General features: G+C 39.4%; 2 protein-coding genes across 3 annotated transcripts in view; one reads left to right on the plus strand and one right to left on the minus strand.

Moving 5' to 3' along the window:
• POLR2B (RNA polymerase II subunit B) overlaps positions 1-9,840 on the plus strand; it is a 42,638-nt gene extending 32,798 nt beyond the window's left edge. For both annotated transcript variants that reach the window (XM_036895202.2, XM_036895203.2), the window contains 9 exons: positions 1,075-1,171; positions 2,173-2,267; positions 3,275-3,525; positions 3,606-3,695; positions 3,924-4,031; positions 4,761-4,874; positions 5,279-5,439; positions 8,929-9,124; positions 9,573-9,840. In XM_036895202.2, the coding sequence (XP_036751097.1) occupies positions 1,075-1,171; positions 2,173-2,267; positions 3,275-3,525; positions 3,606-3,695; positions 3,924-4,031; positions 4,761-4,874; positions 5,279-5,439; positions 8,929-9,124; positions 9,573-9,662 (1,202 nt within the window). In that variant the 3' untranslated portion in view covers positions 9,663-9,840. The remainder of the gene's footprint in view (positions 1-1,074; positions 1,172-2,172; positions 2,268-3,274; positions 3,526-3,605; positions 3,696-3,923; positions 4,032-4,760; positions 4,875-5,278; positions 5,440-8,928; positions 9,125-9,572) is intronic.
• The window catches only part of IGFBP7 (insulin like growth factor binding protein 7), a 73,181-nt gene continuing 57,721 nt past the window's right edge, over positions 9,835-25,294 (minus strand). The window contains exons 2-5 of the mRNA XM_036895206.2: positions 18,439-18,548; positions 11,804-11,920; positions 11,033-11,159; positions 9,835-10,013 (exon numbers count right to left, since the gene is read on the minus strand). Of these exons, the coding sequence (XP_036751101.2) occupies positions 9,994-10,013; positions 11,033-11,159; positions 11,804-11,920; positions 18,439-18,548 (374 nt within the window). The 3' untranslated portion in view covers positions 9,835-9,993. The remainder of the gene's footprint in view (positions 10,014-11,032; positions 11,160-11,803; positions 11,921-18,438; positions 18,549-25,294) is intronic.

Genomic DNA, 25,294 nt, shown 5'->3' on the forward strand with positions numbered 1-25,294 from the left:
ATCTGTTCCTACATTGGGTTGGGAATTATTGGAGGAGTTGTGTCTCCAGTGTCCCAGACCCAGGCCTGCAGCTCTGCTGCCCCGTACCTGCACTCTGCTTGTTGAAACTGTTGCACCCCTACTGTACCCATAAAAGAGTAATTGGGTGGTGTGTCTTCCCATGCAGGGTGGGTTTTTGAAAATTGAATTTAGCTTTAAGGGAGTAAATAAATTAAACTATTTATTCAGAATTGAGATAACCAAAACATTCAATCATCCAGATCTTGGTTCTTTTGTATTCTGTTGTCATAGTTTTTACTCTACATTTGAAATATTTAAACATAAAATACTGTGTTAACTATACCTTTAGAGTAGAGTGTATTTTAATTTTTGGAAAATCTGATGATTCACGTATGTCTGAATTATGTTCATTGAAACCCCATCCACATTCACTAATTATTTCATATATTACAATCTACTGTAGTATATTTAAAAATTTTTTTCTTCTTTAATACTTACTCTTTTCTTTACAGACTCATCAAAAGTAGTTTTGGCAGCAGCAGATACCAATAAGATTGTGGTGGGGCGGATAACACCACTTTTCTGGTGGCATAGGCAGAGGATCTAGGAGCAGAGCAGGGCTGGAGAAAGGAACAGAGTAGTACCAGGCTCAAACCTAAAACTAGAAATTAGGAGACAAGGAGCTAGGGCTTGAGCCTATTGCTTATTAACTTTGGGATTATGGATAAATTATCTAATTAGCTCTTTCTGATGATGAGCATAATAACATTTACCTATTTATGGCACAGCGTTGCTGTGAGAATAATGAAACCTGTTTTGGGAGTCACTTGATTTTATGTATATGATTATAAGAATGGATGTACTGGGAATGACTTATCTTAAGATTTGCTTTTATTAGACTTTAAGCATCAAAGTAGTTGGATCACAGTTGCTATTCCATGGGGAGTAGACTTTGACAATTACCATGACAAGGAAGTCTGTAACAAATATGATTACATACAATTGATATAAAAGAAAGGATTCATTTTTGTTTCCCAGATGATGATTTAATGTATGCTTTTAAATGCACTACAGGTATCAACTCAATTGTGGCCATTGCATCATACACTGGCTATAATCAAGAAGACTCTGTTATCATGAACCGCTCAGCTGTAGACCGAGGCTTTTTCAGGTCAGCTATTATATAATACAGTGGAAATACTAATATTTTAATCAAAAAGTTCTTTAAAAACACATTTGACTTTGGGCACAAAAAGTGTCCAAACTTTTTGGTGGTTTTGAAGGTCAGGCTGGAAGAAATTTTGATCTGACAGCAGGGAAACTTTTCGGCTAAGATACTTAATCTTTTGCGTCCATTCATAGAGCTCTGTGGATGTCTGGTAGGCACATGCTGTTGAATAGATGCCTGGGTAGAGTTTAGTGGTGAAATCAGTGCCCTGCTCCAGAAAGCAGAAGGCCTGGATGATGGTCATGAACTGAAGATAATGTGCTTATATCTCAGGATTTTCAGATGCTAATATTAAAAAAATTTTCTTTTGGTAAACAAATGCATGTTTGCATTTAGATAATACAGAAACGTCTAGGAATAAAAAGAAACCTATGATCTTAGGACTCATAAATAACTACTGTCAAAGTCATAGTGTGTTTTTAAATCTTTTTTCTATTTTGCTTCAGTTTGATTATTTTATTGACTGTCTTATATCCATGGCATATGAAGACTGGTTAAATACTGGGAATTTAGTAGAGAGGATGGATTTTTAAAAAAATTTTCTGTGTAGTTTCGGAAGATAGCTGTAGGACCAGAGGGTGGACATGATAGCTTAATACCAAAAACTTCTCAATAGAAATATTGGCGTGGATCCTGCATGACCATCTGTGAGGGTTATTATGGAAGGGCATCTTGTTTTGGGTAGCAGGCTGGACTCAGTGACCTTAGGTCCTTCCTATTCTCACAAATAATCCCAGCTGTGGTAAGGTTATGGCCAGACACTACATGTGTGGCCCATGCAATAGCAATTAGGAATTAACTTTGACCCTTAATACAGTTAACTCTAGTCTCAAATTCATGGTTTAAATTATTATCCAAATATCAATTAAGTAAAAATTATTGGTATATTCTAAGCCCTATTATTAAGGGAAATAGAATTTACCTTTAGAACCATGTGTTTTTAGGTCTGTTTTTTATCGATCATACAAAGAACAGGAGTCTAAAAAAGGATTTGATCAAGAAGAAGTTTTTGAGAAGCCTACACGTGAAACATGCCAGGGTAAGTGAAACTGCCATTTAGAATAGAATTCAAAGTTAACTTGCCATGATTTTCCTGATTAATTTTTCTGGGTTTTGTCCTTCCCCCAACTCTCTCCTTTCTTTGCCATGTGGGATATGTTTTCATGTCATTCATAGAGCACACATTTAAGAAAATGTGTGTTTGTAAAAGTCTTTTCACCTAGGAGTGGGCTTGTTAGAGTCGCTCCATCCTGGTAGGCCCTGCATTGAAGAGGGTATTTAGGAAATCAAAGAGGTTGTGTAATTTCATGGGACACACCTCAGCCTCATTCTTGCTCATACTATCCCTCAGTTTATGTATTTGCATGGGAACTTCACATTGTGGTGTGACCATAATATTTGCCTAGCACAGTGTTTGTATGCATTTAACAAATAGATGATGAGAGAATACCTAGCATTTTTTTGTTTCTTCTAGAAAACTCAAACTTATTTTCTGGTTGTTATTATTTTCACAGATACTTAAAAACCTGCTTACAGTGGGATGGATGGGATGTCCCAGAGAAATGGGGTATCTCTGCTATAGTTTTGAGTTCTAATAGTGTTGCGTGAATTAAAATGTGTTTTGTTTCCTTGGGCATCTTTCTATTACTCCATTTCCTGTGGATGGTTCTATGTAGTAGTGAATTGATATCCAGTGGAGTTAAGATTACATAAGATGAAACTCAGAATTTCTGTGGAAGGATGTGTATAGAGAGCATCTGTACTCTTTCTCATGCAATGTAGAGATCAGAAGATGGCAGCACACTTATCCAAAGTCACCCAGCAAATGGAGAAGCTGATTTTCCAGTGCTCAGTTCAGTGCTTTTTTACGTAGTTCGAAGAGTTTGTAATATTTGGAATAAGGGCATTATGTTATTACTACATGTGGTTCATGGTATTAGAGATGCCTATGAACTCAGATTTGGAGCTGATTTATATATTTCATTTTTAATCTTTTTGGGGGATTATGTGACACTTTAAGAAAATTTCATGTCTGTTTCCTTGCAGGTATGAGACATGCCATTTATGACAAGCTGGATGATGATGGTTTGATAGCTCCTGGAGTTCGTGTTTCAGGAGATGATGTTATTATAGGCAAAACAGTTACCTTGCCGGAAAATGAAGATGAATTGGAGGGCACTAACAGACGCTATACCAAGAGAGACTGTAGCACTTTCCTTAGAACTAGTGAGACAGGCATTGTGGATCAGGTTATGGTAACTCTCAACCAGGAAGGATATAAGTTTTGTAAAATAAGGGTGAGTATAGCTTTGTCATACTACTGTTTATAAAAAGTAAACCAGATTGACTTAACTAACCTATTTTTATATGAATTCAGGTACGCTCTGTTAGAATTCCACAGATTGGAGACAAATTTGCTAGTCGGCATGGTCAAAAGGGTACTTGTGGCATTCAGTATAGACAAGAGGTAGGTGTCTTTTATATCCTTCACCTCTAACTCTTAAGTTTTTTGAACACTTTATTAAATGAAAATTTAAAGTCTTAACTTTTTAATTTTTGTGTTAAGTATATGAACATAACTTACTGAAGTAAATTTAGAACATAGAAAAATTCAGAGGAGGGCGATCAGATCTAGTTCCATAGCTAAGAGATTTTAAGTTTCTTTAAGAGTCTCTTTTGAAAAATTCCTTTATAGGATATGCCTTTTACATGTGAAGGTATCACCCCCGATATCATCATAAATCCCCATGCCATCCCCTCTCGTATGACTATTGGTCACTTGATTGAATGTCTTCAAGGGAAGGTAAGAAATTTCCTTTAAAAATAAATGTTCCAACTGGTGTTTCTTGATGATAATGTGATTTCTTTCATATTTGAGCCAGGGTACTTTAGAAAAAGCTAGTATGAAGCTTACTTATTTTCTTGCCTTTAAATTGGTTATGATTTTACCTTTTTTTTAAAAAAAATATTTGCAAATTTACAGCTAAGTCTGAATTTTTGTAAAATATCATATATCCAACCTTCACATACCATATGTGTTGATCTTTTTGGGTAGTTCTTTTCTAGAGATGAAGAGTCAATCCATTGATGGTTACTTCAGTGTGGACTTAATCATCTCATAGCTGTGTTACTAGCTGTGCATGCATCTTTCAGTGTAGCTTTTCTGTTTTTAAGTATCCAGCCTAACACATGGATGGCTTCATTTTAGGGCATTAAAATGTCATTTTCCTTGAGCCGTAGGTGGTATTTTAGAGTCTCATTATTTTTTGTATCTGGTCCCATGGATAGCTTCCTAAATGAAGGCTTTTAATTGAATTGTGTTTATTTTTTAGCTAATTAGCTTGTTATAAATATTTCATGTAAGATATTAATAAAATGAACTTCATATTACAGCTTTCCATGACATAGGTTCTTAAGTTCAAAATCTTCCCTATATAGGAAGGATTTTTTTTATTGAATATATTTTTATTAATATAGATTTCTAAGGGGAGACAGAAGAAAGCAGCTTTTTAGAGACTACTTTTTTTTAAAGGTATCAGCTAACAAGGGTGAAATTGGTGATGCTACTCCATTTAATGATGCTGTTAATGTGCAGAAGATTTCTAATCTTTTATCTGATTATGGCTACCATCTCAGAGGAAATGAGGTATGTTTGCTCTTGAATTGGTAATTTGTTATGTGTATTCTTTTTTTTGTATGTATGTAGTTTCATTCTTAAAAAAACCTTTCATTGAATTGTAACACATGTGCACAAATCACAAATGTGCAGCCTGATGAATTTTCACAAAGTGAACACCCCTGTGTGACTGGCACCCACATCTTGAAAATTACTAGAACCCTTTTATGCTTAGATGCCCCCTCCTGTATCCCCTTCCAGGCACTTCCTTCCCATGCCTACCACAAGGTAATCACTCTCTTGACTTCTAACAGTATAGATTAGTTTTGTCTGTTTTGATTTTTATATAAATGGTTATTTATGCACAGTATATTCACATACATCGTTTGAACTTGTTTAATATTTTTAAGTCTGTGCTTCGCAATCTGTTTCAGGTTCTGTACAATGGGTTCACTGGTCGAAAAATCACATCACAAATTTTTATTGGTCCCACTTATTACCAGCGTTTGAAGCATATGGTGGATGATAAGATTCATTCTCGTGCTCGAGGGCCTATTCAGATCCTTAATAGACAGCCCATGGAGGGTAGATCTCGGTAAGAGCTGCTGCGTCATCATTTTTACTAGCCTTTTTTAATAAAAAATGTCAAGCATATAAAAGTAGGGATAATGGCATAATGAAGCCCTCTGTGCTTCTCATCCTTCAATAATTATCAACTCATGGCCAATCTTGTTATATCCATCTCCCCATTCCCACCAACCCCATTATTTTTAAGCAAAGCTTAGACATCATTTAATTTCTTCTGTAAATATTTCTTCATATAAGAGTGGTTCTCAAATTTCTTGATTCCAGAACCCCAAAGAACTGTTACGTGAATGGTATCTTTTGATACTCATCAAATTACAACTGAGAAATATTTAAAATATTTATTAATTTGTTAGAAAATAACAGAAACCCATCACACATTAGTATAACATTTTAATGAAAAATATATTTTCCAAATAAATATAGGGATGAGTGCCATTGGTTTACCTTTTTGCAAATCTTCCTAATGAGCTAGTTTACTAGAAGACAGCTGGAATCTTATGTTTGCTTCTGCATTCATTTCATTACAGTTTTTTTTTTTTTTTCAACTCAAATGAACAATTACTGAATTCACATTGAACAAGTCATGGTTAAGAAAGGCCTCTCCTCCATCTGGGTTCATTGCTGCCACTCTGTTCATCCTCAGCTGGGGACATCATATGTCCAGTAGTCTTTTACAACTATTCAGTCTCCTAAAATGGAATGGTAGACTTGTTTAGGAGCACAGAATCCTCTTTGAGAGAGTTGTGGTTAGCAGAGTGATGGTCACAGCTAATGGAAAATATGCTTCACTTTCAACAAACACTGGGACAAACTCATTGCTCCCCATGGAGTTGCTGGGCTCATCTGGTGCTCTAGTCACAAGCTCTTCGGAATGAGCAGCAGTGACATCGCTTGTGGCCTCAGTGGCTTGTTCCTCAAAGCAGCTGGTGTTTGATTACACGTGAGTAGACAATTCGAAAGGCTGTTTTCCAGAATACTTGTCAGTGGTCGATTCTACATTATGAATGAGTTCAAGGGCAGGGGCTGACTTGACATCACCGGCCGACTCAACATCACCAGCCAACTCTAGATCAATGGCTGACTCTAGGCCAGTGGCCAAGTCTGGGGCAGAGTTTGACTCTAGGTTGTTGTCCGACTCACTCTAGGGCAGTTTGGCTCTAGGTTATTGTCCGACTCTAGGGCAGTGTTTGACTCTAGGTCAGTGGCTGACTCTAGGTTACTGGTTGATTGTAGGACAATGGTGAAATCTCAGTTGGTGGCCGACTCTGGGTCAGCAGTGAATTCCTGGCATAGTGCAGGGAAGTCATGGCCAGGGTGACCCAGGCAGAGAGGAGGAGGCAGGCTCTGGATGTGACAGCATTTTATTTTTATATTTAAGTATTTGAGGAAAGTCTGACCTCACACAGATACGTGGTTAGGATAGGGAGGAGTATTCTAATAACTTTTTCAGGTGGTTGTGGATATTCTTTTTTGATGCTACACCAAAATAACAAGTTGTAGTTTGTTAAAGATTAGTTGTGATGTCGGATCTGCAACCGTATCAGTGAATCTTTTATATTTATTATATTAAAATCCATTGGCCTATCTTCCAGTCTGAATGTATCTTTCACATAGGCCTAATTTTGTAGACTCACAGCTGGTCATTTGGAAACTATTGGTTCACTGAGTTATGCATATTTTTAAATTTCATTACACCAAAAATAAAAACCATGTACATTTATGAATACCACCACCAGTGTCATCAGAAAAGTCTGTAGGAAGCTATCAAAGCTGTTGTGTTGGATACATTTTCTAAGATGCTGATTTTTTATTGAAAGTTGAAATTTTTCATCATTTCTAACAAATACTTGTTTTCTTTGAAGTGAAAGGCTCACTTTGTTCATTTTCAAAAGAAGTCTGCCAAATATCTTAAGTCTGAATTAAAATAGTTGGTGTTAGTGTTGGTGAATTAACATAATTGGTGTCAGCTCTTTTTTCAGAATTAGAGATGCACCATGATAAAAGTGAGTAGTTTAGAATTGTGCAAGTGCTTTTCTTCAGGACCACCATCCTCATCTACAGGAGAAATGCTTGATGAGAACTTAGTATTTTGTCCTAGAGTATTTGAAATGTGTACTCAAGGTCAGGGTTTAATAAAACTAATCATTTTTCCTGTTTAATTAATGACATTTTAAGTAAAACTCTACCCCCTTCACACAGTGGAGAATGACTGCTAGTAGTTTGTTCACTGTCTTGATTTAAGTGCCAACAGTTTCATTCATTTACTTTTGCACCTATAACTGTAGATGCCTACACAGTGAAAGAAACAAATGTGGTGTTCGTATTATTAACCACAGTACCTCAATATTATTAAATACCCAGTGTTGACATTTTCCTAATGATTACATAATTTTTTGGATAATTTGTTGGTTTAATCGGGTTACAAATAAGGTCCATGCTTTGCAATTGATTGATAGGTCTCTTAATTAAAAAAAAAAATCTATCCTCCAACTTTTTTCCTTGCAGTTTGTTGAAGAAACTGGGTGGTTTGACCTAGAGGATTTCTCACAGTCTGTATTTTGCTGATTGTATCCCTGGGCTCTACATTCCCGTTTTTCTTGTAAATAGCTAATTAGCTCTAGAGACTTGATGAGATGAAGGGTTGGTGCTCTTTCATGGTAATACTTCATAGGTGGTATTGTGTACTTCTAGTACCTGGTGGTTTCATTCATGATTTTAGCAGCTATTAATGACCATTACCTGATACCCTTAATTAAGTAGGGACTGCAAATTCTAAATTTTTCATTCCTTCTTCACTTATTAACTGAAATACTTCTAGAGAGAGAAACATGGTTTCCTCAACTGGTTACCTGATGACATAGTTCGTATAGTAAAGGCAGGGTAAATGTTTGATTCTGTCCCTTTATTTACCAGTTTTCAGAATAAAATGAGTTGGCTGTCTGGCATCCTCTCCAGTTAAACAATGATTTGTGGTTTTTTTTTTTTTTGGTAATTAGAAATGGATTGATTTTTAAGAATGTTAAGGAAACCATCACTATCTACTTGCCTGACATCTGAACAGTGCATTTCACCCACTACTGGGGAAACCTGTGATCATTCTCCTGTTCTTCCATTACTTTTGCTGGTATGCATCTGTCATTTTAGGCTTCATTACTGGGGAGACTCACTCATGTAGAAGCTGCTTTATTTGGATTGACTTCTTAAATTCATTTTTGAACATAAAGTTGAATTCTAATTAAGTGATAGCATGATGAGACTCTATGCTACATTGTATTTTATGAGGAAAATTATATGCTGTACTTGAGAATCTAATGTGTTCTTTCTACTTGGGACTTTCTAATGCACATTAACTGGTTGGTAGACTTCTCCCCCAACTCCATGTAGAGATTGCTAGGGTATACAGATCAGAGCCTACTTCCCACTCTTCACTGCTGTCATTCCTTACCTTTGCCATTATTAATAGCAAGCATAAAACCTGTTGTTTTCCCCTTAACAGAGATGGTGGCCTGCGTTTTGGAGAAATGGAACGGGATTGTCAGATTGCCCATGGAGCAGCCCAGTTTTTAAGGGAAAGATTGTTTGAGGCATCAGATCCTTATCAGGTTCATGTTTGCAATCTGTGTGGAATAATGGCGATTGCTAACACGAGGACCCATACATATGAATGCAGGGGCTGCCGCAATAAAACACAGGTGTGTACAGACCTTATTGACAGTTGATACTTGTGTAGGACATAACCATGTTGGTCTCATTATCCAGGCAGATTCAGTGTGTTGGAACAAATAGGCATTTTCACAATTTTGATAGCATGGCTCTATAAGATTCCTGCTTTTAAGTGAGGAAAAGGATAATTTGATTTTTCTACAAACCAGTTTAAGTTTTACTCTGGTAATTTCTCGAAGTTGTTCTCTTTTGGAAATAGTAAGGCCTTGTACAGGAAATTTTAAAGTTATTCTTAAGCCTTTTGAGAAGGGTGAAAAACCAAAGCCTGTTAGGAGAAAGAACACCAAAATCTGTGGTAGCAGGATGAGTGTTGCCAGCCTGCTCTTATCCACAGCACCAAGTCTTTACCCCTTTTCCGGGGCAGGGTATTAGGTTCTCTTCAGTACAGCTTTGCTAATCACCCTTTTTTCCCCCCAGATTTCTTTGGTGCGGATGCCTTATGCGTGCAAGCTGTTGTTTCAGGAACTTATGTCCATGAGTATTGCACCTCGAATGATGAGTGTTTAGTTCTTTTATAAGTTTCCACAAGGTACTTGTAAATATCTATTGTGTCTTGTTTCTATGATGTGGCTTTTTAAAAAAACAACAAATTTGTACTGCATTGTAAGAAGAACTTTTATCTCTCTTGATTATATGCATGCTTTTCTTCTGTAAATAGACAATAAAGATTTGTAGATAGTCTTGATGTGTTAATCTTTATTTTGTATTTCTCTATGTAAAACCAGTGAATATAACTAAATATTAGTAGATTGGATGAAAAGAAACTGGCTGTTAGGCAAGAAAGGGGTTGTAGTTATCCATTTCTACTTTCAGTATGCAGACTAACATTTCTGCATGTTTATAGCTCGGCACCTTCACCTATTTAAAAAAAAAGAAAAAGATGAAAATTAGTTGCTTATAAGGACATGGTTAACTTTCTGATTTTCAGATAGTGTTTCCAAATAAGTGAAGAGAATGTGGGGATGAAAGATCTGTGAGTAACTATATAAATGGTATGGGGAAGTGTCTTTGGAATTTGAGCTATACAGTTGTCAGTGTGGAAGGCGATTTTGCTATGTTGGTCTGTGCTGAAGAACTTTGCTTTTGTCATCCAGCTCTTATTCAAAATTTAAAGTGGAGGACTAATTAGTGGCAGAACTGAGACTCAAACCCGTGTTGTGACTCTTCAGCTACTGCTGTTTGTTTCATCATCAGGCTGCCTGCATCCTGGCTGAAGAGAATCTGACCAAGCACATCTTCGTTTGTTCCTTTGTCTAGCTGGGTGGTGTGCACAGTGCAGTGGTTTGACAGATGCTGACAGTAGATGTTGTCCTTATTTTGCCTTAAGGGAAAGCCAATTCAGCCCAAAGTCTAATAGAACTATATAAGTGTAAAGTAGCATTGCTCTGACAGCACCGTGATGGTTGCTTAAGAGGAGGTGTTTGACAGTGAAGTGGACAGAGGCAGAATGGAGTTGGGGACTTGCTATATACTCTCCTTTCTGGCCTTTTCTTATAAAAGCTAAAAGTGAAGGACCAGAATTGCCTATAATCATTTCCTTTTAAATGGGAATTAAATGTAACAGTTGAAACACCAAAGAAAAATGTCACATAGTTAGAAAGTTATGGGAAATAAAAGCCATTCCAGGCAAGTCTGAATTTTGACTTTTACGTGTAAGATAAGGTAAAAGCATCTAAATCATAATCATAGCATTCCATCAACCATCCAAATGTCCTTTTAGGCCCTGTGCTCTATGTTTAGATGGCACATGCAGTGCCCCAAAGGTTCCTAACAGAATTTCATTAAGAGCTATGTCTGACACTTTCCCACTTGATTCTGTTCTTTTATTAAATGAAAGCACTAATCATTTTTAAATGGCTGTGAGATTTATTACCTACCTTTTTTCACTGGTATTTCATGTAATGCATCAACCACTGTAATTTTTGCTGATGCTGAAGCCTGTCCTTGGGAATTGGATGCATGGCACTCATATTCTCCAGCATCTTCCTTACTGAGAGGAGATACCTGTGAAAGAAAAAAGATCTTTAATTCCTCTGTGGTGGTCCTCTTTTTCCAGTGGCTTCAGGTAGGTCATTATTTCATATATTTCCTAAGGTGACCAGGAAGATTCATAGCATAGATACTGGTAGAAATGTGCACATCCTGTGCTGGGAGACTTACACAGCCACCCTATTTGGTCTGCTGGGAGGATTTATGCATGGAGGACATGTCGTGGACAACTTTTGATCACAGTGCTTGGGTTAAGAATTGGACAGGTGCACATACCAGTTCGAGGGAGACCTTGATAGGGTATATGATATAAATATTATCCTGGAATATCAAAGGTCAAGTAAAAAATAACATAGTAATTAAAATAAATACTGCCTGAGTCATTTAGTTCCTTGTGAGGATTTTGCTTTGAATACTTCTGGTGGGAGTGGGCCGGGGGCCAGTTTTTGTTTACTTGTTGGTGTTTCTAAAGTATCCGGTAAACTTCAGCTATTTTTTTTAGTTCCCTCTGAAAGAGGAGCAGCAGCCCCATGGTAGGGCTGTTACAAAGAAATGTAGAGGAGCAAGTACTTTCAGGCCTGCAGTACATCGGGCACCTTTTACAAGGTCTGCTGTGTCTAATCCTAAAAATGAAATCCTTGCCAGCTCTTGGTACTCACCAGCACCCAGCCAGTGACTTCATGCTTTTCTGGGCCACCCCGGGTCTGAATGGCCAGGTTGTCCCGGTCACCAGGCAAGAGTTCTGTTCTTTGAACTCCATAGTGACCCCTTTTTACCTGCAAAACCAAAAGGAATAGTCTTGAGTTTTCTGCACTGAATCATCAACTTGAAGTAGCTGTAGTTGATTCCTAGAATTATACAGGGTGTACACTAGACTAACTGGATTAAATTAAGCAACTTCCGTATTAGCCTTTCCTGACCACTTGTAAATAAAAATTTTGACTCAAAATTTGCTTAATTATACAAGAAAATGAAAACGATCTGAAATTGTAAATCCTTTTTTCCAATTATAAAGGTAAAATACAGTTTGCCTTTTATCTCTTCCTGTCAGTTTCTAAGCTTGTATATATTGTCTGCATAGCTGGGGAGTACAACTGTCACCTTTTCCTCCACTGGCTCCCTTCATTTGCTCGTGCTGTCATAAATTGTGCTTCTCTTTGCCAGGGCTTTTCTTGCTTGCCAGGCCATATTTGATGAACTGTCTCCCAGTGCTAGGTTTACTGCTTGGGACATGAAGGAGCCCAAGTCCTGGGGCTCCTCCCGCAGCAGCCTCACCAGTGGAAAATAGTAGATTGAGTCCAAAGCCAATACCATTCCTCTGTTCTGAGGGCTAAAAGTTCACCAAATGATTTCAAGAGCTGAGAGCCAAAACTCTAGTCAAGTATGTGCTGATGTCATTGTTCTCTTATGACAAAACTTGCTTGCTGCTTATCCCTGTGCGGGTCACCGTGAGATTTAGGATGGGTCAGCAAAAAATTCAGTTTTCTTGGTTTGAGGCCAGTAGTGAATACTGTCCTAATTTCCCCCTCATTTAAAAAGGCAAACCATGTTCATTATATAAACTTTAGAAAATATACAAGAATTTGAGAATAAAATTTACCTGTAACCCCTCCATACAAACACATTTAGCATTAATTTCTAGAAGTGGAACTGCTGAGTCAGAATACAGATATTTTAAGGTTGTGAAAATGATGTTTTTTTATTTTAAATCAAAGGATACATGAAGCAATGTTTAATCTATCCCAGGCCAGCATTAAGAACTAAGTGAATGATTATTGATAATACTTTTATAATTAGAAAAAAGGATTTACAATCTAAAATAGTTTTCATTCTCTTGTATAATTAAGCAAATTTTGAATTAAAAAATCATAGTATATGCATTTTTTTGACACTGATCAGTGTTGTTTCTCCCACTTGTGACCCCACTTCTAGCACCTGTTATGCTTGCTGTCTTAGCTTCAGATCTACCTATTGTTTTCTCTGGTTCATGACACCAGGGCTGGGACTCTGAAAACCATGTGAGATGTAGGTCAATTATTACTCCATAAAAAAAAGTCTAGCATTATGGATTTGGAATATCTGGTTTTTACTTATTTGTTTTTTTCTGGGATTTCCTCACATTGCCACTACTTGTGAGAGAAGACCAGGTATCTTAGTGTTTTTCTCATATGAATGCTATAAAGACAAAACAGATAAACTCAATACGTGTCTTTTTCCTTCATCTTCCCAAGTAGCTGGCAGAAATGGGCTTCTGCTACTGCAGAGTTTGAAATAGTTATTCAAATATGGTTAACTGGACAGCTAAATGCAAAGAATGAAACTGAACCACTGTCTTATACCATACACAAAAAAAAGCTCAAAATGGATTGAAGACCTAAAATAGACTAAAGACTTAAATGTAAGATCTGAAACTATAATATCAATTATAGTTTGAGTACAGGCCACCTTAGTAAAAAAGTATAATATAATTATAGTTAACACATTTCAATATCTGAAACTATGTTTCTTTCCTAGAAGAAAACATAGGCAGTAAACTCTTGGGACATTGGCATTAGCAATTTCTTTCTAGGTTATGTCTCCTCAGGCAAGGGACACAAAAGTAAAAATAAACCAGTGGGACTACGTCAAACTAAAAAGCTGCTTAGTGAAGGTAACCATCAAAAAAAGGAAAAGACAATCTACTGAATGGAAGAAGATATTTGCAATGATTTATCTGATGAGGGGTTAAGAACCCATACAACTTAGCACCAAAAAAAAATCCAATTAGAAAATGGGCAGAGGACCTGAAGAGACATTTTTCAAAAGATGACATACAGATTGGCCAAAAGACACATACTCAACATCACTAGTCATCAGGGAGATGAACATCGAAACCACAATGATAGATAACCTCATACCTGTCAGAATGGCAAGTATCAAAAAAACAAGGGTTGGCGAGGATGTGGAGAAAAAGGAACCCTCATGTACTGTTGGGAAAATTAGTGCAGCCACTATGAAGAACAGTATGGAGGTTCCTCAAAAAGTTAAAAATAGAACTATCATATGGCCCAGTAATTCCACTTAATGGGAATTTACCTGAAGAAAACAAAACCGCCAATTCGAAAACGTACATGCACCCCTATGTTTATTGCCACATTATTTACAATAGCCAAGATATGGAAGTAACCTAAGTGTCCATCAGTAGATGAATGGACAAAGAAGTGGTACATATACACAATGGAATATTACTCTGCCATAAAAGGAATGAAATCTTGCTATTTGGGACAACATGGACCTAGAGAGCATTATGCTAAGTGAAGTAAGAGAAAGAAATATTGCATGATTTCACTTACATGTGAAATCTAAAAAAATCAAAACAGACTCATAAATAACAGAGAACAAATTGGTGGAATAGGTAAAAAAGAAAAAGATAAAGAAGCACAAACTTCCAGTTATAAATAGTTGCAGGGATAAAAAGTTCAACATAAGGAATTCAGTCCATAATATTGTGTAGTAACTTGGGTGTCAGATGGTAACTACCCCTATTGTGGTAGGCATTTTGTAATGTATGTAAGTCACTTTGCTGTACACCTGGAACCAGTATAATATTGAATATCAACTACTTCAATTAAAATATTTTAATGGTGTATTAATTTGATACAGTGGCTAAAGTAGTATGTCTCTGGTCTTCATTAACTGAATTTCAGAATTCTGTGTGTGTGATCAAAGCAGAAAAACACTATAGCATAGAAGTACTGAATCTCATTAGCAACTGAACTGTAGATCCTCAGATTATGTAGCTATTAGTAAAGAACATTCTGCACCAATTAAACTGGTCCACTATGTATAGAGAAATTGTTCTTGTCAAGTATTGATTGGAAAATGAATACTTAACAGAACTCATGTTTTGATTAATACATTGTAAAAAGTTATATACCATGTAGAAAACATAGAAATAATACGAATTTTTACACAATTTTTATATGTCATACTCCGTTGCTCCCTTCCCTTATGTAAGGGGAATTTGTTGATAAATATGTGTTTTCCAGTTTGAAAAAAAAGATGCAGGCTGAGAAAAGTGACAGTTTTTAAGACAATTCTTTAGATAGTCAGTGGGCTGGAAGTGCCTCAGAATGTGAACCTTAGAAATCTTTAGGGCAGCAGAAACTGCCTAGTAGTCACTGCTCACCATTAAGGGTCAACTAGGGAGAGAATCAGAGGGAGACGCTGGAAAGCATTCCAGCCCTCTCTGGTTCCATTTTAGCTGCAACAAATCTTCCTGAATCCTGCTATTGCAGAGATGTAATTAGTAAGAAAAGGAAAAGTGCCGATGATTTCAGAAGCAGGATGGGTTGGTCTGATTCCTGCATGTTAACACATTTCAAGGGTTCACTGAATTTCAGAAAACCTTTAATTTCAGGAAAGTACAGATCACTCTATGCAGTATACTGTGCCTTTTTGGTGAAATTTTAGAAGAGTTACGATAAAATAGAATAATATCTCTTAAAACTTTAAGACTCCCTAGCCAGTGTAATCAAGACAAAATGGGGAAAAAAATACTTGTAATACACGAGAAAGGGTCAATATCTTTAATATACAAAAAGCCAGTAGAAAAATGTATAAAGGATATTGAGGAGGTGGTTCATATAAGAGAAAACCCAAATATGAAAATATTCTCAGTGTGGTCAAAGAAACTAATAAATGAGATGACACTTTTACACATCATTAACAAAAATTAAAAAGGTAAATATTCCATGCTGGTGAGGATGCAGGGAAATGGCGCCCCTACATTGCTGGGGAGAGTGATCTGCTACAACCCATTTAACAATCTGACATTTAGTAATAACTTTTGGCCTAGTTATGGATCCTTTGGGGGAATCGTATTTGCATATAGGATATGTATACTTGGATGGTTTAAGGTAGCATTATTTAAGGTGATAAAAAAATTCCGACATGATGAAAGTCCAACTCTGCCTGAAGTAAATATTTGGGCAGGAAAAAAACTAAATAAGGAGCCTCTCAGTCTTGTTCCTAGGATCTTTTTAGGCTAAGAGTCTGCTGAGAAAGTATGTACCATCACACAAGGACTACTGGTGAGGAAAGTACAGACCACTCACCGGGCTGCCAACCAGAAGTGTTGCTATAGCCTGAAACCCCTTGGGGACATTTACTGTTACTTCTGCTGATATGCAGTTTCAAAAACATTATTTTAAGTCATGCATGTGGCTGCAAATACATTATGGAGGTTGAGGAAAACAGAGCCTATGCTTGCTCCTTGTAAATCTGAAGAAAATTATTTTTTTCTGTTCTCCCAGCTCCTTTCAGTCCCCTTCCCCAGGTGCCCAGCTGTCAGGGAAGCCCATAGGATCTGCCCCTATATGATCCCAAAAGCTTAAAGGAAAAGATTCCTGTGACAGAAGTATTCCCCTGGCATCGGTGTAGTCAGCTGGGGTGGGGCGGAGCAAGAACTAAGAGACTATTCTCTACCAAGATTTGTCAGTAAGGCCACATGCCCCAGACACTTGGGTCACTCTGGCTTCTCATTGTGTAATCCCTGGAGAACTGCAGCAGAGCTCTTTATAGGGATATTCTTTGGGAATAGAGTTGTTCCCGTGCCTCTTCACTCCCTGAACAAAACAGTAACTTCCAGATAAGCAGAGGAATGGGAGCAGCTTTCACAGGGAAGGCCACAGGTACACATCCACCGGCTGCATTTTTGCTCTACTGCTCCCTCCTCCTCTTAAAAAAAATAGAATTTATTAAGGTGACACTGAATTGCTCCCTTTAACAGAAGTTTCAGCTCTGAAGGGAACTTGTACAGCTTGTGCGCTCCCGACCTCATTCCAGCCTACTGCCCCCTAGGGGTGATGCATCCCTTTGGCCACATGAGGGAGCCAGAGGTCAGCAGATGACCCACCGAGTCAGTCCTTTACTGGGACTTCTACAGGGCTGCTGGGCGAGGGGAAGCCCTTTCTTTCCTGTGGGGTCTTTAAGCTGTAATAATGTGAACTTGGAGCTGCCATTGACAATATTGCCTATGGCAAGGAGGCAGCTAACAGACCAGAAAAAATGAGACCAATATAGTGAGAGCAGAGTCCTGCCACACTGTACGTTGATCCAGCTGCCCTTGAGGCTAGCTAGCATCACCAGCCCCCTCACCTTCTCCTTTTTTTTTTGGCCTACGCTAGTTTGAAGTGAATTTCTACAACTTGCAACAGATGGAGTTCTGACTATAGGAGCCAAAATCCCTCCCGGAGTTCTAGAGATTGCTCCTCTGGTCAGACATCAAGCAAACAAAACATTGAGAGACAATCACCATCTTAGAGCTTGCTGGAGAAGTAACCAGCTAAAACGGGGTATCTGGTTTCCTCTTTATTTCCTTTTTGTTAGCATGAGTTTGATACATTTTCTCCATAGGATTATTATGAGGCTTAAATTAATTAAAATGTAGGAAAGGGAAATAATGTATAATAATGTACAGTGTAATTGTGAAGGATTATTTGATCTGATGAATATATTCTTTTTCCTGCTACAGACATGCTGAGAATATCCTTCAAATGTGCAGATAGTTATACAAGCTAATGCCATTTGAAGGGAAAAATGTCCACCAACAGTAGCTAACATCCAGAGTGCTAACTGCATCTGACAAGCCAAGTGATTTTACTGCATTACTTCACATAAGACTCATATGCCACTTACATCATGCAGAGGAGGAAACTGAGGCTTAGAGCAGTGGGTCTTCATCTAGGCCATTTTCCCCCACCCCGGGCACATTGGGAAATGGAGACGTTTTGACTGTCACAACTGGAGGGCAGGTGCCACTGGCATCTAGTGGGTAGAGGCCAAGGATGCTGCTAAACATAATGTACAGGGTAGCCCCCCCACAAAGAATTATCTGGTCCAAAATGTTAATAGTACTAAGACTAAGAAACCCCAGTAACTCAGCTGACCTGGCTAAGGAACTCATGTTTGGAACCTCAATGCTGTACTGCCTTCAATGGGGACACCCCCACCCTCCCACTGCACCCACAGGCATGCACTCAGAGGTGGGCTTGGGTGCTCAGTGTTCTGGTTTCCTAGTTCCTATGGGTCCCTGCTCAGGCACTGCCAACAAAAGTAGGGCAGGGACTATTTTGGAGGTCAGAAAGATCATTTGCCAGCTCCAGGGAGAAGTCTGGGAGATGGCCATAAGGTTTCGCTTTGAAGAAGCAGCAGGCAATGGACCAGGCCCAGGACTTGGGGTTGTTCCCAGCCTTGTGCAGTGAGAGAAGAGCTCGTCAATCTAGGATATCTTCCTGAAATCTGTTCCACTGACCTTGTTCCAGACGAGGACAGGGGTTGGTATTCCAATGACCTCACAACTCAAGTACACCTGGGCGCCAGTGACATTCCAGATGTCCTTTGGTGGCGTCACGATGGAAGGACCTACGAGAGAGGGCACAAAGCCAAAACCATCTGTTAAAACATCTTCAATATTAGCCTGCTAAGAAGTACATACTTGATTATGTTTACGAGACTGTCCCCTTTGTGGAGACCACACTGGCTTCCCCCTGCCCCCAGCATGATTTTAAGCTATGCTCTGGGAATGCATACATCTAGACAGACAAAAATAATTAGGAAGAAAAATACACTGTTTACAAAATTTTCTTCTCCCTCAAATCATACCTAAATGAGTTTAAAGTTACCAGCTGTTTTGCCTTATCTGGGACATTCCAATTAATATACTGAAATTATAGTCACAAAATGTTTGTTTTTCTTTTTTGTTTACCAGTATTTTTATTTTCAGGGAAGGGCCAACCAACCACTCCTTGGGCAATGAAACAAAAAATCTAAGAAGATACTTGAAAATGTGCTGAGCACCCAGAAAACAATGGCAGCCCCTGTTTCAGGACGCTTAGGATCTATGACTGACAAGTCAGGGGTGAGAAGGCAGGAATGGCAACTTTCACCAAAGAGGAAACTTGGAGGGCTGTGTGCCTGGCCTTTGAACAAGAGTGGCCTGAGGTTAAGGAAGAAGGCGGAAGGGTCCTTCCCAGTGCAGGCTGGGGGATGCAGTGGGGAAAAGAGAAGTAACGACAGGCCTCTTGGGTGTGACCAGGGCCCCCAGGAAAGGGCTCCTGTTCTCAGTGTCCAGGTCCCTGCCAGGGGGCATTGGGAAGTGGGGACATGGCCTGAATGGTGTCAGCAGGCCTGGGGCCACCAAGGCAGAGCCCGGCGTGGTACCTCCTCGTTTCCCCAGGTCTGGAACACATGTCCAGGTCTTCTCTACCATATCCCTTCTGGCAAGAAGGTCCTTACACAGAACCAACATCAATGCGAGGCATCCTTTAGTTACCAAATAGGCCCTTGAGTTGGCAAATTACAGCTTGTGGGCCACACTGGCCTATGACTTGCTTTGGCATGGCTCCTGAGTGGTCTTTGAGTTTATAAATGGTGAACAAAGTGTAAGAAGGATATTTCATCAAGTGAAAGTTATAAGATTCACATTTCAGTGTCTGTAAAATCCAGTTTTATTTGCAACACAGGCATGCCCAGTGTTGGGTAGTTGTGGCTGAGAATGGCCTCAACACACACAATGTGGCTGGCCCTTTACAGATGAAGTGCTGATCCCTGCTCTAATCAACGGAGGCGCGATCAATGCCTCAAAAAGATATCACGGGAAAGTTTCAGGACTTCAGTCCCTTACACGTTCCTTGGAGCTGATGCAGGTAAATCCACGGGATGACTGCTGGCCCAGCTCTGAGACACAACACTCGTGAAGCCAGCAGATCTTGAAAGCCATGCATGCTCACTGCTCCTTCCTGATGAGGGCAGCGCCCAACACCTGCTGTCAGAGAGACACGCGCACCCACTGCTTGTAAGTGGTACTTAGTGTAGTTTCATTCTGCTAATTTGGAATGCCAGCTTTCAGGCACCAGGGGCCTGCAGAGCGAGTGGGGGGTCCACAGACAGGGAAGCAGAGCTGGGAGTCTGGGTTCTCTGTAGTGACCACATACTGCTCCTGAAGCAAACTGGGCCTGTACTCAGTGCTTGATGTCTTTCTTGAATGAAGAGTTAATTATTGCCTCTGAATTTCAGCTTTCCACTGCCCTAAGGTCTTCCAGCCAAATAAAATGTTTAACTGCAGGGTCCTCTTGCATCAGTGTCCTGGGAAAGGGATGACCTCCCCTTTAGGTCTGGAAAGTTTTCTGGCATAATCAGCATTCAAAGGATATGAAATCTCCCCTTTTGCAATAGGCTATTTACAGCACACTATTAATTTCTTGAAACAGAAAGGAAATGACCCCAGCCTGAAAAATGTTTCCCACTCATGTAAAGTATTAGAAGCTGGACTTTTTTTTTAATCCCTTGGGGTATTTTTATTTTTTCTCTTTGTAAGAATGTGCCAAAGTTTTGAAAGCTCTAAATATATTTTGCACTTACTGTCCTCTAAACCTAAGTTTGAAGAGGAAGCATCTATCTTGGCCAGGGGTCTTTGCTTTTCTGTGCAAACGTGGATGTGGTGAGCACGGCAATGCTGTGTTTGTGTGTGTTTCTGGCTCTGTCTCCAACACTTCCTAGTCTGACCGTACCAACCCAGGACCCCACAAAGAGCTGCACTGGGCCTCACCCCATCCCAGGCTTCCTCCAGGGCCCTGGGACCCCAAAGGCTTGGATACCAGAGAACCGGATCTGGCTGGACTTTGAACTACTTTGGCTCAGCTTGCTGAGGGCCCCCATGTGGCTGTCCTTCCCACACATGGGCTTGGCAGGATGACCTCGAAGCTCAGGGGATCTCAAGGGATTGTTCTGAGAAGAATACACCAGTGTTCAGAGATTTGGAGGGACTTGGGAACAAAGCTGCTTCTCACGTATCAAAACCACACAAAGAATGTAAGGCGTTTTTACTGTGCGGTCTGAGGGTTTCCGCCTTGCACACACCACCTACTTTACCTTGCATCCACCTCTCTATAGTCTGAACAGGTAGCAGAGTCCTTTGCAGGGGTGGATTCTGGAGTGCACGTGGAGGAATTCCAGCCCGATTTCCTGTCACAGATCTTGAAGACATGCTGTGGACTCTCCCCATGGCATAATTTCAAAACTAAGATATTCTTAGTTTTAATAGTCCATTCATCAGATTTTTCTTTGATGATAGTGCTTTGTTTGTCCTGTTCAAGAAATTTTTGCCTAGGCCAAGGGCATAAAGAGCTCCTGTTTTCTTCTACAAGCTTTATGGTTTTACCTGTCACATTTAGGCTTGCGGTCCATCTTGAATTAATTTTTGTGTATGCTATGAAGTAGAGGTCAGAATTCATCCCTTCCTTCCCCTGTCCCAAAGGACATCCAATCGCTTTGTGTTGAAGAGACCATCCTTTTCCTGCGGAATCCTAATGGTGCCTTTGTGGTAAATCCATTGACCATATATGTGTTGAGTTTATCTCTAGATTCACTCTTCTTTTCCATTGTTCTGTGTCTATCCTTACACCAACCACCATGGTATAATTTAGAATCAGCTGTATTAAAACTGGAGCACTGAATAGCACAGAGAAGACAAGCAGTGACTCTGTGGCTTCTTACTATGCTGATGGACAGTGACTGCAATGGAGTGTGGGGGGTATTGATGATATGCATGAATGTAGTAAACCACAATGTTACTCATGTGAAACCTTCATGGGAGGTATATCAATGATACCTTAGTAAAAAAAAAAAAAAAAAAACTGGAGCACTGAATAGAGGGCAGATGCACTATATCCATCTCCTTCCAATCCTCTCCTTATTCCAAGAAGCAGAACCTTTCAGGAGGAGCAAGAATTTTGTGAAAACATTGCAAGCCAGGAATTCTGTGAATGAGAGCCATAGCCACGGGGTTCAGGATTAGCACATTCTTGCTGTGTGTTCCTCTTTCTCTCTCCCAACCCTTGGAATACATATAAAACCTTGGGTGAGTGGGCTGAGTTAATATTTGTACAATTCTAAGAACACAGTGGTCTTTTCAATTCTGCTACCAGGCTATCCCTAGAATTCTATAAGATTTGTGTACCACTAAAATCCTGTTGACTTCATGGGGTGGAGATTCAGACGAGGGGCCATTAGGATCAGTTTACTTTAAAACATTTACAAAAACCTTCGGCCATTTCAAATGTCCTTGAACAAATGTTGGATTCCATAATACAATGAAACAATGAAAAGCTTAACAATATCTAAACTGGAAAGTGCCAACCTACAGAATGCTCTTTAGGTTTTGATATGTAGTCGCTTACAAAGCAAAGTCAGGTCAATGAATGACTGGACTAGCATTCAAGTGATCATCTGATATCCTAGGGTACAGGTGGAGGCAGGCTGGCTTGAACCTGACTTCCTGGGTTGGAAGAATCCATGGTTTCAGATTCTTCCTGCTTACTTTGCTCAACGCTGACATTCACTGGGTCACTCACTCACTGAACTCTGCCTGGTTCTTTGCCACTCTCTGGTCTGGAAATTCCCTCAGAATATGAAGATGGGGTGGAGAAACTCTTGATAAACGCAGAACAGAGCTGCATTATAGAAGGATGAGTGGTGACATTTGTGAGAAAGAGTAAGAAAGGGACTAAATGGCAACCACAGAAACACAAAGTGGAAAAGTCTATATGGAAGCAAAGGGACGTGACAATATTTTGGGCTAATGTGATAGCAGATCTAACAGCTCTGCACTCCCCCAGCCCCGCTCCAAGGACCCATCATCCCCTGTATTCCACTGATAAGCAATTTCACCACTTACAATCATCTTGAATTGCATGTCTATTACACAATTCCATTCTGGAAGGCTCTGTTCTACCTCAGGAGAGTACTCAGCAAAATGATTCTTTACCAAATAACTTCTAACTCTTTCCACTTTGCCTTTTTTCCAAGAAGGCCAAAGTAGATCCAGAACTTCTGTTTTTAAGGATAAAGGAACTTTTATTTCATTCTGAGTTTGCCTCCAGGCAAAGCTCAAAATCAGTCCCTGAGGCCATGCCAAGTGTAACAACATTACCATCATAATCATGCTCAGTGTCTGGTTTCCATTTAAAACAAGTTGCAGAATACTTAAACCTATGGGGCCAAACACCAGGACAGGTTCAGTTATTTATTTATCCTTTTCTTTGTTCCAGTAAGGACTGCAGTTGCTCAAACATCTGTCTAGCAAACATCCTGCAGGCAGAATACCTGGCTGCCCATAGCTTCTCCTCTCGTCCACCCTGGGCAACTCTAGGCAGCACAGAGCTGACACAGTGCTTCCTGGTGGCCGGTGAGAAAGCCTCCCCAAAGGCTTTTCTACTGCAAGCCCACCCTTACTTTCTGTTTCAGATGAGCCTGTACCCAAACCAGACTATTCCATTGACCTTTCTTCCCTTTCACAACTCAGTGAGTTCAATTCAATTTCTTTTGATCTTTCCCAGCTCTGAGTTAATTTTCTTTCTTCCCTTATTTTTTTATAACTTTTGCCTAGCCACCTTAATGATCTCTTCTTAATCATTCCTTGAAGGGAAAGAGGAAGAAGGGAAGGAAGGAGGAGGTGGAAGAGAAGGGGAAAAAAAGATAAAATAAAATGAAGAAAGATAGCCACATCCTAAATTAAGTTGTAGCAAGGAAGAAGAAAGTTCTTAGTTTGAAAGAAAACTAAAATTCAATTTAATGAACCAATGTCACTTCCAAAGTACCTAAAAGGAGCTAGAAGCCTCCTAAAGAGTCTCCACCTGTCTACATCCTCCTCTTCAACTCCTTTTAATTAAGTTCTAGGCAAATGACCCACAGACTATCAGATTACTTTAAGAATATGCATTTATAGCTTACAAAGAGCTATGCACCAAGAAATCATGAAAGATATAGGAAAGGAAAAATTGTGGGTGGATGGATTTAAATTTGGAATATTTCAATTTGATTCTGAAGAGGCTAAGAAGGGAAGCTGTCACAAAACACACAAATTTCATGAGGGAACGACCATGAAATGGAATTAATTTTGAATTTGACCAATTCATTCGAGCTGATTTCACATAAAGTTGTAGAGAAGACAGAGTTAAAGTTTGTTATCTATAAAAAGCATGGGGACAATGTAAAAGAAGTATGTGAACAATCTAGTCTCTTACAGAGCACAGAACACCCCCAGACATGACCTGGGATGTCCTCACCATGTTACCATTAAAACAAGCAAAGAAAGGACTTTTGGGGACAGAACACTTGGCTCAGATCCTTGTCTGTTGCTTATAGCCATGAGAACTCGGACAAGCCCTTCCTCATTTTTACAGAGGAAGAAACCAGGACACGTCTGAGAATCTTCTCTTTGGTCTTGGAAGTGAAGGTACCTATCATGACTGTGTCCTAGAGCACAGTCATATGGCATCTTTGACACCCACAAAGTGCTGAGGTTTACTGCCTGGTTCTGGAAGCTCTCATTCCATGAAAATCAGCCCAATACACTTCCTCAGCTACCTAAATGCAATGTACATGGCTCATAACAAAGTTCATTTTCTTGGTGATGAATAAACTAGATCTTATGAAAGTATCAGCCGTTACCTAGTTAGCCAATTTTTAAATCTCAACTGCATAGGAGAAGTCATGATTTGAAACAACATATTCCATTGATCCTGGGAAATGGTCAGAAGTCAAATCTCCCCAACAGTCAATTTTTGTCCAATTTTGTTGGTATAATATTCAACCACATGTTTTTGTTTTATTTATTACTTTCTTCATTTCCTCATTACCTCTTCCATTTTCACCCTACAAATCCACTCTTACGTCTACCTGAGGTCACTTCTCAGCTCCTAGCAATCATGCTCGCCCAACATTACATGCCCATTACCACTTCCAGAAGCTTTGCTTATGCTAATGCTCTTGCCCACTTGGGGTGGCCTCCTTCCTCTCATGTATTATCTATGTCCCGCCCTTTATTTGAAGCTCTAAGGCTAAAGTTTCATCTCCCTTTTGACACTTTTTACAGCTCCAGTTCCCACTTATTTCTTCTTTGAAATGCTTTTGGGTTCAGAATCAGTGCCACACAGCTTAGTGCTCTGTTGTTCTCCAATGATTTCGCAAGCAGGGCTAACTGAGATGCCAGTATTCTGACAGAGTGAGAACTGAGCCAGAAACTCCGGAATTGGATGCTCTTCATGTTCATTGTAAGGACGGATAGCCCAGATCATATACAGTGGGTAAAGGGCAGCAGTAAGTTTAGA

The sequence above is a fragment of the Manis pentadactyla genome, chromosome 5, assembly GCF_030020395.1.
Source record: "Manis pentadactyla isolate mManPen7 chromosome 5, mManPen7.hap1, whole genome shotgun sequence".
Classification (NCBI taxonomy): domain Eukaryota; kingdom Metazoa; phylum Chordata; class Mammalia; order Pholidota; family Manidae; genus Manis; species Manis pentadactyla.